This window comes from Haliotis asinina, chromosome 2 (assembly GCF_037392515.1).
Source record: "Haliotis asinina isolate JCU_RB_2024 chromosome 2, JCU_Hal_asi_v2, whole genome shotgun sequence".
NCBI lineage: Eukaryota > Metazoa > Mollusca > Gastropoda > Lepetellida > Haliotidae > Haliotis > Haliotis asinina.
Window position 1 is genome coordinate 78,178,547 of NC_090281.1, and position 13,103 is coordinate 78,191,649.

A 13,103-nucleotide genomic window follows, 5' to 3' on the forward strand; every position below is an offset into this window, starting at 1 on the left:
TAGCCAGTCGTTACAAGGAAGCCGAACCCTTGACCACGAAAGATTCGGTCAAAGTAGCCAAAGGATTAGAACGCATATACAAACGCAGCCCGCTGACTTGGCCAACAGAGCTGCAAGTTGATCCCGGACGGGAGTTCATGGGTGCCGTTTCACAACTGCTAGCCAAACACGATACAAAGGTCAGACGTGGCACGGCCGGAGCCCATCGCAGCCAAGCTATAGTTGAGAGATTTAATAGGACTTTGGCTGAGCGCTTGTTCGGTCATCAATATGCTAGGGAAATGACAACCACTGGAAAACGATCGACCGAATGGGTAGCGAGGTTACCCGAGGTGGTGTCGGCAATCAACCATGAAGTAACCCGGCTCACTGGTAAGAAACCGGCAGACGCTATCAAACTAAAATCAGTGTTAGCAGAGTCGTCTGCTCCATTACGTGGAAAGGAGAAACAGATACCAGATAGGGCCTTAGTTAGGTATCTATACCAGCCGGGGGAACACGAGGGCGATAGCCGTAAGCGAGCCACCGATCCTATATGGTCAGTCAAAACTTACAACATAGATAAAGTGGATATGAAAGCCGACGAACCTAACTTGTACTACTTGAGGGATGGGCCGGGTAGGGGATTTGTAAGAGAAGAATTATTGATCGTACCGTACGGCACAGTGTTACCGCCTACCAAGTCACGGTAAACGTGATGGCGTGGCTTTGTAGTAGGGGTAATAATAGCAAGAGCTAAGGGTCCCACCAAAGCCTCATTTAGTAAATGAGGCTTTGTAGAGGGGTTTTTGAAAAGTGTTTTCGGACTGTCATTCCCTATACTACTTATTCACTTTCACTGAATTTCATGACCAGTGTTATGACAATATTCTTTAGTTTGATCTCTGACCTTTTCAAGACACATTTGTCCAAAATTCAGCTGAAGGAAGTTTTGACTTCTTAGACCATTGATTAAAAATGATATCTTGATTGTATTGATATGTGTATAGACAAGATTATATATCATCAGGCCCCGATTTCTCGAAACAAACTTAAGGTTTTACTCAAATCTCAAACTGAGTTTGAGTTTTTTACTCAACTGAGTTTTCTCAAATTTGAGTAAAAACTCAGACTTAAGTCTGAAAACAGACTTAAGTTTGTTTCGAGAAATCGGGGCCAGGTGGGAAATGGTCTTCAGCAATTCATTTGGTATAAAAGGCAACCACTGGAATCAACTAGTTCGATTCACTCCAATGTTTGATGCATGTCACTTTATCTCAAATGCATTGATGGATGTTCATCATGTCAAAGACTAATTTTAAACTAGAAGTCAGTGCTCTGTAATCTGATTGGTCGAAAAACATGATCAAATGGTATTTGATTCCCGGAAAGTGCAAGACTATTTGATGTGCATTTAGAACTGACGGGGTCAGCCGGAGGTTTCAAATGAAATATTTGTACTAAAATTTGTACAAGTGTTCAAATGGAAGATGTTTAGAGGACATGGTTCAATGTCATTTTGTAAACAGTGGTGTCGTCCATGAATATCAACTGGTATGGGGATGGTTGTCAATATGTGGCACAATAGGAGTATCCATTACACATTAACAATATTTCAGCCAAATGGCAGCAGTCTGTAAATATCGAGTCTTGACCAGACAACCCAGTGATCAACAGCATGAGCATCAATCTGCGCAGTTGGGAACAGACAACATGTGTCAACCAAGTCAGCAAGCCAGACCACCTGATCCCATTAGTCGCATCTTACGATAAGCATATTCACTTTTTATGGCAAACATAGGTAGCTAAAGGCCTATTCTACCTCGGACCTTCAGGGGTCTCAGTGGCTGTAATCAGAGACCATATAATATGGTCTCTGCTGTAATATTGGTGAGAGTTGCTATAAACAATAGACAAAACAATAGACAAGGCGGTTTTGTACAAACAGCTGATCACTGGTTTATTTCAAATCACATGGTCAAACTTCAACAATAATTACACCTTTACATATGTATCAAATTTTAACAATGCTGAGACCTCCGCTGTCTTGCAGCCGGGACTCAGGGACCATTCATATGGTGATTTGAATTGCATTAATGTAGATTGATTGACATATTGTACACCAGTTTTCTAACAACCATGTATCTACACTGAGTGGGAAACACAACAATGGGGTGAAAGTAATATCTGAATATATGAAAATATATACTCATCAATGCCATTTGTATTCTAGGAGAGATATCATCTTCTGTTGATTTTACACATTTGTTTTGTTTATGTATTTAAAAGATGCTGGCAATATGATAATGTTTTTCAAACATGTCCAATCTATACAAGTATTTTTAACTCTGATGTTTAACAAGTATAAAATTCGTAAAAATTTAAATCATCTTTTGAAAAAATGATTGCTGAAAATATGTGGTTTGAAATACTGTTGATATTCACATACACATTGTTTAATGATGCATTCCTAGAAGCTACTTACAAGTATTTCTAATGCTACATTAGGTATCAATAGTTTAGTTGCTTGTTCCATAAAGTGTTTGGAATCTGTCTAGTTTTGGAGGTTTGGGAGTCAAATCCTGCTAGGGGATCAGGTCATAAGATTGAAATGGTCGGCACTTGTGTATATAGGCAGACAGTGTTGAGTGTTGTCAGATTGTTTGGACACATGGTAACACATTTCGTATCACTTTAGGAGGGAAGAGCTTAGCCTATGCTTGACCACTTTAGCAGGGAATGCCCAGCCTGTGCTTGACAACATTGGCAGGGATGTGCCTAACCTATGCTTGACCACTTTAGCAGGGAATGCCCAGCCTGTGCTTGACAACATTGGCAGGGATGTGCCTAACCTATGCTTGACAACATAGGTAGGAATGACCCTGGTATGTTTGACAATATTGGCAGGGATGTGCCCAACCTTATAATTCTAAGGGCGTTGATGACCTGTGCTTGACCACATTGGCAGCGATATGCCTAGCCTTTGCTGGACAACATTGGTAGGGATTTGCCAAACCTACTAGTAAGGGTGTAGATAACCTCATCTTGACCACATTCGTAGGGATTTGCCTAACATTTGCTGTGCCATGTTGGGAGGATATGGCAAGCCCATACATGTTCAGAGTGTGACATTGTCTGTAATGGATCACACATCCTGTGCCATGTTCAGGGGTGAGGTGACCAGATGAGGGGTCAGACTGACCATGATGAGGCTAGCAGGGGTGGCCATACCATGTTTGACCCAGTGGGCAGAATGTGGCTGGACTGCATATATTCATCCATAACCAGATGATGTCAACGAACCACTAATTCTCCACTTGTTCTCCCGCACCATAAAAAATTAAATGTACAATATTTTAATGTAATGGTCAACAGAAAAAAGTATGCATAATATCTCATTCGTTCCATTCAACAGCAGACACTTACAAACAACAACCTCTACAAACTTCCAACATCTCTTGTGTGGTTATAAAATTGTACAGAAGTAACTATATAGTCTACTTATAGGGCTGGGACTGGTCCAAATTTTCTACCTGGATACCTGATCCCTTTTACTCTACCTGGATACCTGTTCCCTTTTACTCTGCCTGGATACCTGTTAAGTGAATTCCTGGCATCATATTTGAAAGAAATGTCAAAATAGTCTTCAGCTCAGAGGGTAACATTTCAAGTTTATCAGTATCTTAACCATGTGATGTGTTGCATTAAAAAATGACTGTAAATTATGTCTAAATCATCAAAGACAATACAGTCTTGTAATCATGAAAAATATTAACAAATTGCATTGTAATTTAAATTGTTAATAATCACATGAGCATAATGGGTCTGGGTATTGAGACAAGTACCCGGGACCAACACATTACCCACCTCCCCCAGGTATCAGGGTTACCTGTCCCAGCCCTATCTTCTTACTAAGTACTTGTGGAAGTAAATGTGTCAGTTTTGTGACACACTGGTATAACTTGTCTAAACACAGACCACCTCACTGTCATGTTCAGTACATTCTTTGGTTGTGTATCATACAGTGCTGTGATCTTGTGTCTCAGACAATATAGCAGCAAAACAATTCACATCTTTTCCTAGGATCTGAACCCAGGACTTTCTGATCCAGACTCAGAAGCCTTGACCACATGGGTAACCCTTCAGATATTTTACAGAACAGAATATGGGTTCATTTTCTTGAAGTGTAGGAGAATACCCAATCAAAAGTATGGGATGATATACAAACAATCTTTTGGTTTTAATTCGAAAGTTAATTTTTGACCTGATGGATATAAAAAAAAATATAGTTGAATTTTTTTTTTAGTTTAAATTATCAGTACATTTGGATGGCAAAACAGATCTAGAATGTCTTGTGTTCCATTTTTGGAAAAACCCAAATCAACAAATCAACTTCAGGCCTTCCTCAGTGAAATTGTTCAGGTGTGTTTGTTGATGGAAGCAGTGCACTAACTACATTGAACACATGTACATTTATGGATTAATAGTAATGGGGACCTTGAACCTGACCAATAACACAATGGGTTATTCTCACCTTGTCCACAAATTGTTGTTTGATCATGAAAGAACATTGTGTTAAAACTACCTGTCATGAGACCTTTTCAAAAGCTTTAGACCAACAGAATGTGGATTCCAGTCAGCCATCATATCAATGACAGGTTTGTCTCAGCAGGGAGAGTCCTATTGGACCTCTCCTGACCAATTGTGTGGCTTTAAAGTTGTCATTAGTTATAGGTTTTGAACCAATGACAGATCTTCTCTTGTAACACCTCACTGTGTTACGTGTAAAACAGACACTCCCATTAATGTATACAGATTTTGAAAGATTAAATCATGAATATAAACTTGTCATTCATATCATTTATTTGAACAAGAGGAACTTAACAGCTTGTGATTTCCATAAGAAGATTTAACCATTTATTTTCATGTTTTAATGGTTAGGCAACATGCTTTTTATTCAAATTGTGTGATGGGAAGGTGCCATTCAACCTCATTTGAATGGTTAGGCAACATGCTTTTTATTCAAATTATGTGATGGGAAGGTGCCATTCAACCTCATTTGAATGGTTAGGCAACATGCTTTTTATTCAAATTGTGTGATGGGAAGGTGCCATTCAGCCTCATTTGAATGGTTACGCAAAAAACAAATGTTGAGGTTTTTTTGCTTAAATTTTGGCAGTTGGCAGTCATTGAACCACATTATGTTTTTCTACTGCCAAGTCATCTGCAGTGGTAAAGCCTTAAATGAAGCAAGTCCAGATTTCCTCAAGAATCTCTGGTCCCTTGTGCTCCTTTACAGTCTATACGAGTTAGTTTGTTACTATCAAAAATATATACATATATATTCAGAGACTAAGTTTTAGTCTAGCAGGTGATATTCAACCTTATTTCCATGGCTAGCAACAAATATTTCTGATCATTTGAATGGCAAATAGACCAGGAATTGCTGATTTTATACGATCCACCTATAACCTCCATCACTGTTACCCATTTACGTTCATGGTAATCTGGGCAGATAATCTGAACTGGATATTCTCGGTCATCACTGAACAATACCTCTTTCGTATCTGGCGTATGTTACATTAATAGTTGCAGACAAGTATGTGAATAGAGGGCAAGGATAGTCTATATACAAGTTTATAATGCCACAACTATTTGCTACATCGACTAAGGCCTCGTGATCATATAGTACAGAATATCACACCTTGGCTGTTCCCTCATCATATTTAAGTTAGTACCAGGTTCACAAAATAATTCTTGAACAACATTTTGCACGAAATAAATGACTTGGAAACAAAGAACAACTTGTACCTAACAACATGCAGTGACTACTAGCTAGTATACATTGATATAATTTAAACACTTCTGTTTTGCCTTATACACCTAATTCATTGTTTTCAGGGCCTGCCTGCCCTTAGGTGTTGAGATGTGCTGCTTTTATGAGCTGAACTTAAATGAGAGAGTAGTTATAAGGAACCAAATATTCAGGCAAGTGGTTAGGGTTGATGACTGGTTACATACGAACCTTGGCATTTTTATGAACTTGGAATTTATATTTCAGTTTGGCCCTTGTTCTCACAGCATGTGTGTGTGTGTTAGAAAGGCATAGACTGAATATTGTACTCTGGAACAGTATTTACCTTTATGACTACAGGTTGGCTTGGTTCAGAAGATGCTGCCAGGTTGTATGTTGCTTACCATGGCACAAAACTCACTCATGCACTCGCAAGTGCACGCACATGCACACACACACTCACACGCACACGCACACGCACACGCACACTCACACGCACACACACCTTCACTCACCCATGTGTGGAATCATAGGGCAAAGCATATCTACAAGTTCAAGTTATGGGGTGTTAATGGTCACATTTTTAGATTGAGGATGAAAGGATTGATTACATAACATTTGCAGATAATGTCATCAGCTTCAGTAACCTATTGACTCCCAGGCTGCAATATTTTCAACTTTGGATCCAGTCTTAAGTGGTCAAGTGGACGTTGTCATGTTGCAGGTTACACATGACAGTGGCAGGGCAACATGTTGTTACAAGCTGGATGGATGTGTTCACCACGAGACCAAATCTTGCAGAGTGTACAGGACTGTTTAATCTCTACATTCCTGTACACACTGTCATTGATGCAAGGAACAAATTGATCTGTACATGTTCACAGTGCTGTGAGATTTGTTTTTTATGGAAAATATTTATGAAACAGCATCAGATATGCCAGTAGGTTCAGTTTGATAACTCAAAATGTGTACATGGTCAATTATGACATTTACATAAAACATTATGATGTGAAGATATCCTGACAGGCTGACCTACCAACTGACTGATAAGACTAGCCATTTCATTGCAAAATGATAAAGGTTACAACAGATATAACCTGTATGCTGAAATGTGCCCTGTGGGAATTTACAACTGAACACCAGACTAGCAGTATGTGGCACCAGAGGATTGCACCACTCAACAAGCCACACAAACAGGTCTTGGTCTCTGCAGCGAACATTGTGTAAAGTTCCAAATTAAAGTAATGCCGGAAATGCTTTTAAAATGTCTTGAAAACAACTCTTATTGTAGCTCTGGTAGAGATGTTGTTCAGGTGCACCAAAAGATGAGATGACAGAGCTGTGTTTAGAGAAAAGTACTCAATCCAGTCCATGTGATCAGCTTATCTATGAACAGTTGAAGAAAATATTTTGGGTGTTGCAATTTTGGGTTTCAAATTACAGTGGAAGCTGTCTTACTCGAACCCTACTAACTTGGTTTTCTATATAATTCGGACTGAATTGTTGGTCCCTGCAGAAGTTAAGTAAGTTATCATTACATATAGGCTAACTAATTCGGACTTCATGTAACTCGGATTTTGGACTGAAATCTCCGTCCTTCAAGGTAATTTACTATGAAAACATTGCTAATTAACTCAGACTAGTGGGACTGCCTGAGGCAAAAGTGCTTTGTAGTTGACCGATTACCGACTTCAAACGGATTATCATGTGTGATGATAACCAATTAACAAAAAGAAATTAACAAAGCAGTTCAGCAAGCTGACACTACTCACTCAGTGTCATTTTGATGGTATGCAATTTTGTTATAAAAAGACGATACTCCAGTAATTTCTCATCAGTGACAAAATGGCTGAACCACCACCGAAGTGGAGACGTCCAAATGCAGCCCTACCCTGAGGGACTATTTCCGCAAGAAAATATGTAACCAAACCATCGAATAAATAAATTGATCTCAATACAGTACATGTTTACTTGTTCATTTGTTCATTTAGTTGTGTCTTTCATCATAAAGGCACTGTGCATTCGTTGGTTTCACATTAATTTCAGACTCGCTATGCGCATGTGCAGAGCGTGTAAAAATATCTACTGGCTAAGTTTCGCTTTGGTTGTACATTTACCGACAGTGTAAATGCTCTCAAAACAAAATGATTAAATAATAATTAACTATTTACGAGTGACAACTGTTCATCGCTGACTAAATATATCGATTTGCATATGCTTTTCAGTTATTGATGTCCTTATTTTGATTGCAGCTGTATCAGAAATGTGTGTTTTGTTAGTTGTGAGGGGAAGAACGCCTCTGAACAGTGGTGATTGAGATGTGTTTATACAAGAACTTATTGACATAAATTAAGCTATTTATTTCACTACTCCTGGTCTTTGGACAAGGAGCATACAACTATAAAAATAAGCTGTAATAGACATAAAAATATATATATATGTATTTGGTTTGATTTTTCGTTTTCTTTATAGTGAGTTAACACTATCGGTAAACATACGACCAAAGCGGAAGTTGGCCAGTAGCAATTTTACACGCTCTGCGCATGCGCACAGCAAGTCCTAGATTAATGTGAAACCAACGAATGCGTATCTCCTGGTCAAGGGAGCTAACTCTTGACTCTCACCAGTCCAATTTGGACTCCTTGTAATTCGGACACAAAAGTTGGTCCCAGTTGAGTCCAAATTAGACAGCTTCCACTGTACATACCTTGATGAAACATGGTGTAATAAAAAGCACTCAACTGACTGGATGTGGCTTCCATGAGATTGTTCTAAGGCATCAGTGTTACCATCATGCAAAGGTGCCTGCATTCTGGCTCCAGCAGAAAGGGACTGATTGGGGTTATGACCTTGTTTTCGAGGCCAAGAAATCTGATAGTGATTACAATAGCTAAATGAATGGGCAGGTTTTTCTGGATTGGTTCAAACACCAGCCTTTACTACAGCTAAACAAACCAAACGTTATCATTTTGGATAAGGCCATTTACCATCACCAGCGTGTCCATGGTACCATTACATCCACCATGACCAATCTCAAGGCTCAGCTGCAGGATTTTCTCACTTCCTGTAGCGTGCCTTACAGGCAATCAGAAAAAAGCTGCAGCTCATGGACAAAAATCTGGCAACACGAAAAGCCAATCCATTACATCACTGACGAACTAGCTGCAAAACATAGAGTCCTGCATTCAACAGTATGGCACTGTGAGCTCAATCCCATCAAGCTGATGTTGGGTAACTAAGAATTTTATTGTTCGCAATAATACCACATTCAAGCTTTCAGATGGTGAAGAGCTTGTGTATGTTTCTTTTGCGTGAATGACCCAGAAGTGTGGCAAAAGGCTCATGACCATGTTCTCAAAATTGGGGATGAATACCATCTGCAGGACAGCATTAAGGTCAGCCGAATTGCAATTTTTGTAATTCTGTTTGAGTCCTCAACCAGTAGTGATACTGACATTTGATATTTTTAGACAATCATGCCAAGCACGGCCCTTACGTCACCTGTCTGCCTGCCAGGTGTCTCACAGCATAGTTTGTAACTCAAAGAGTTTCTACCATGGAAATTTTTCTAATTTTTTTAGCTATTTTATGAGTAGTCATATACTGATTAGGGAATCGTACATCATGCTTAGTCATATGCACGATGTATGAATGATTATCTATGAGTCTTGAATCTGAAATATCAACCATTATCAAATAATTGCAAAAAAGCATTTTCCAAGAATTTCAGGCATTTCTGTATTTTCTTGCACTGTGGAATGGCAATGTCCACTTGGAACAGGGCTAAATTTTGGTATTCCTGTCTGTATCAGGGCAGCACTCCATAACACGCACAAACAGGTTTTGGACTTTGCAACCAAGTTACATTAAGTAGATTTCCCAACCCGTTTCATGCATTCTGGAATGATAGTGTCAACTGGCGCCAACATTACACATTACGTTTTGCTATTCCTGTCTGTATCAGGGTACATTTCAGAATAAAGAAAAGTGTGAACCCTTCATCATTAGGAGACAGCATCCCCATTATTAATGGTAGAAGAATGGTTTTGTTCTTGAATACAACATGAAATGCTGCCATCAGGGCTGATATTTTAGTGATGAAAGTGTGAGCACTATGCTTCAGTTCTGTAGCAAAAAGTGAACTTATCACTGAACCAATACACTACTCAACATTTGATTTGATATGTTGTTCTATTTACACATACAGTACCACATCATGAAAATCAGTTGGATCATGGAAAGATGATCAATCCCTAAGAAAGGTTGAGTTGTATATTAAAGAGGTCAGTGACCTGTAGAATGGTTGCATCATCATTGTGCATATGTCTCGTTCACAGCTTCCACTCAAAGAACTCCACTTTCATGAACGTGTAATGAACCCCATGGATACTGTCTCACACAAGAAGCGGTACAGAAATAGAATTTCCAAGTGGTAAAATTAACAGCGAAAGTCTGGTTTCTTAAAAACATCATATCACAACATCAAACATTTTTAACCATTTTGAGTAGCTGAAACAACATTCGGCAAATTCCTTGGGCTAGCATTCTGATGCTAATTTCTGTATCTGATCATGTGTTTGAATAGGGTGTGCTTTACAGAAGCATGTATATATCATCCATCTTTAAGTATATTCAATATATATCCACTTGGAAAAATTCAGCACAGACCTGTCATTACTTTCACATATAGTCAACTTCAATAGAAATACAGGTCTACACATTTGTCTTATTTCGATAAATACGGTATCACCAATACATGATCATGTTAATGCATGAAGTTTGTACAAGAACAGAGTTTCTCCAAAGAGCTGCATCTGTTGACTTGATGTAAAGAAGCTTCTGAAAGGGTAGACAAAGGAATACTGCCAATGAACAGATTCCAAATCAGCAAGTCGATTTTGGTTTCTGTATGTGAATGAGTATGCAACTCTATATCTGTTCAGAATCACACCTTTGACAAAAGATGACTGTTCGTATCAGATTTTGAGCAGTATAGTTCTTCGTGAACAAATGGAAATGCGTTTGATTTACAGGATAAAATATTAAAAATGACAATGTGATAAGTGGTGTGACACGTTTTTTCAGAAATAAATTAAGTTTGCAACAACATTATTACCATCCACTGACTTCTGTACATGTAAATTGAAGTAGAATCCTGTCTGTATCATTGTATCTCTTCACACACAAAAATAACCTTTCAAATCAAACAGAATTTGGCTTAGTAACATGTACACATTATCACACACCCTGAAGATGATTTAACTAGATATCCTATGAAAATGCATGAAATGAATCTGCACGATACTCTTGCTATTTCCATACATCAATACAAAATACTCCATTAGATTTCAGACAGGACCAACTTGAGGTTTGGCACTGTGTGATAAATGCTATAACTTGGTTTCCATGCTATCTATCTTGATAATGGGATGTAGATGTGAGGTATTACAATGTGTATCCTCAGTGCAGTCGGAATCTTTGGTCCGGGAAAGTGTAATCATGTTTTTGCCCACCCAGCCAATCTGCATCTGAGGCTGAGCAAGTAACGGATCCTCAGAGGAGTTCGAGGTCATGGAATCATTACTGTTGTTCCTGTGAAGGGGGGAGTTTTTGGTGTTTCCTTTTGAGGTAAAGTTCTGTATCATCACTGTGGGCGTTACAGGTATAGGCACTGGGGAATACGCATTGAGTCTCGAAGAGGAGGAAAATTCCTTTAGATCTGGAATTGGAATTGACAGTTTTGGCAGCACTTTCACCTTCTTGTCATCCTTGTAGTTTGTTTTCTTCTCTACAGAGAGCTCTTCGCATGATATATGCAAATTCTCAGACAAAATTGGCATGCTTTTGTTCCATGTCTTGGGCGTTACTGGAGTCAGATTGTGTCGTAATGTCAATGAATCCAGTGGACAAGATCCTGGGATCTGATTTCGCACCGTGTGGGGTTGAACTTTGAGAATTACTCCTGAGATGTCTTGGAAACTGGCGCTTTGTGATGATAATGGTTGGTCCTGGACCCATTGAGCCGTTGCCTGGGCGATGTCTGTTTCAACGCTTGGAAGCTGCTGAATATATCGCTGTTGTCGCATCTGATGGAGGTCTAGTGTTGTAACTGAAGGGGAAGAAAGGTTGCATGTAGGAAGCAGAACAGGGGAAGGTAACTCTGTTTGATTCCATTTCGAATGCTGATCATCAGTGGTGGGGCTGTAATTGTGTTCGTTGACTATCAGCTTTTGGCATTCTATACTGGCCTGGATTTGATCTATCACAAAATCCTTTCCAAAAAACTTTTGCTCAAATCCACCGATAGTTGAAGGTTCCAACAAGCCACAAGTCTGTTCCACAGTGGTTGGGATGAACTTTCCCATGACCTCTTTCTCAGCAAACACTTTATCCTTTTTCCGTCTTTCCCGAATTAATCGAATCACAGCTTTCTTGCACTTTGTTCTATAAAACAGGTATATGATCACCCACACAAGAATACCACCAAGAACTGCGGCTGTGTGCAAGCCCACATTGGGATTGTAAGATCGGTAGAACTTCTCTCTTTCAGTGAGTACAGGACTTGTCGAGTGTTCAATGGCATCTGTTAAATTGAACTGGTACGTTGCGTTGTCATTGAGGAATTGAGGTGAAAGACCGACAAGTGAAGGATTATTATACATGGCATTCTCATTGGCTGGCTCTTGCTCCTCGTCTTGATCATTATTGGTCGAGTCCTCTATGTTCATTACGTCATGAGTCTGAAACAAGAGAATCACAGACGTTGTAGTGCTATTGTTGACATAACAATAAATTCACTATAATCATATTCTGTATTTGATAAAATGTGCTGCAATTTGAATCATGTTCAATCTTGGATAATTTTTACAAAACTTTGGTGGTGTTTTTTTGGATGGAAAATAATAAAGGGACACATCACATATTTTTGACATTCATGATATGAAAGATTTCATGCTTTTAGTTTGTTAAAGCACCATCAATCAATAAAACTTAAGCAAGGTGTAACTGATGAAATACTCCTACGGTGTTCAGTGTGTGTTACGGTTAGAAGTGAGCAGATTGTTTTTTCTTTAAACATTAAACAAATATTTAGCTTTCATGATATATTGCCCTCTTACTTGATGAAATGGTTGTTGATGACAAAATATTGATCTGTTTGGTAGGGTTATCAAGATAATACTTGATTGTAACTTTCCTTCTGGTAGTTGGCACTATCAAAAATCAGGATCACTATCATGATCATTACATTATGTTTGTATAGGACCAGTATCCAGCTGAGCTGCTCAAAGGCACTTTGTGTTTTCTTTGATCACTGGATGTCAATTTCAAC

General features: G+C 38.9%; 1 protein-coding gene across 1 annotated transcript; it reads right to left on the bottom strand.

Moving 5' to 3' along the window:
• Positions 1–11,163: 11,163 nt before the first annotated feature.
• On the bottom strand, positions 11,164–12,501 carry LOC137272903 (uncharacterized). Its single transcript, XM_067805322.1, has one exon. It carries the CDS (start codon positions 12,499–12,501, stop codon positions 11,164–11,166), a length of 1,338 nt encoding a protein of 445 aa, XP_067661423.1.
• Between the last annotated feature and the right edge of the window lie 602 nt (positions 12,502–13,103).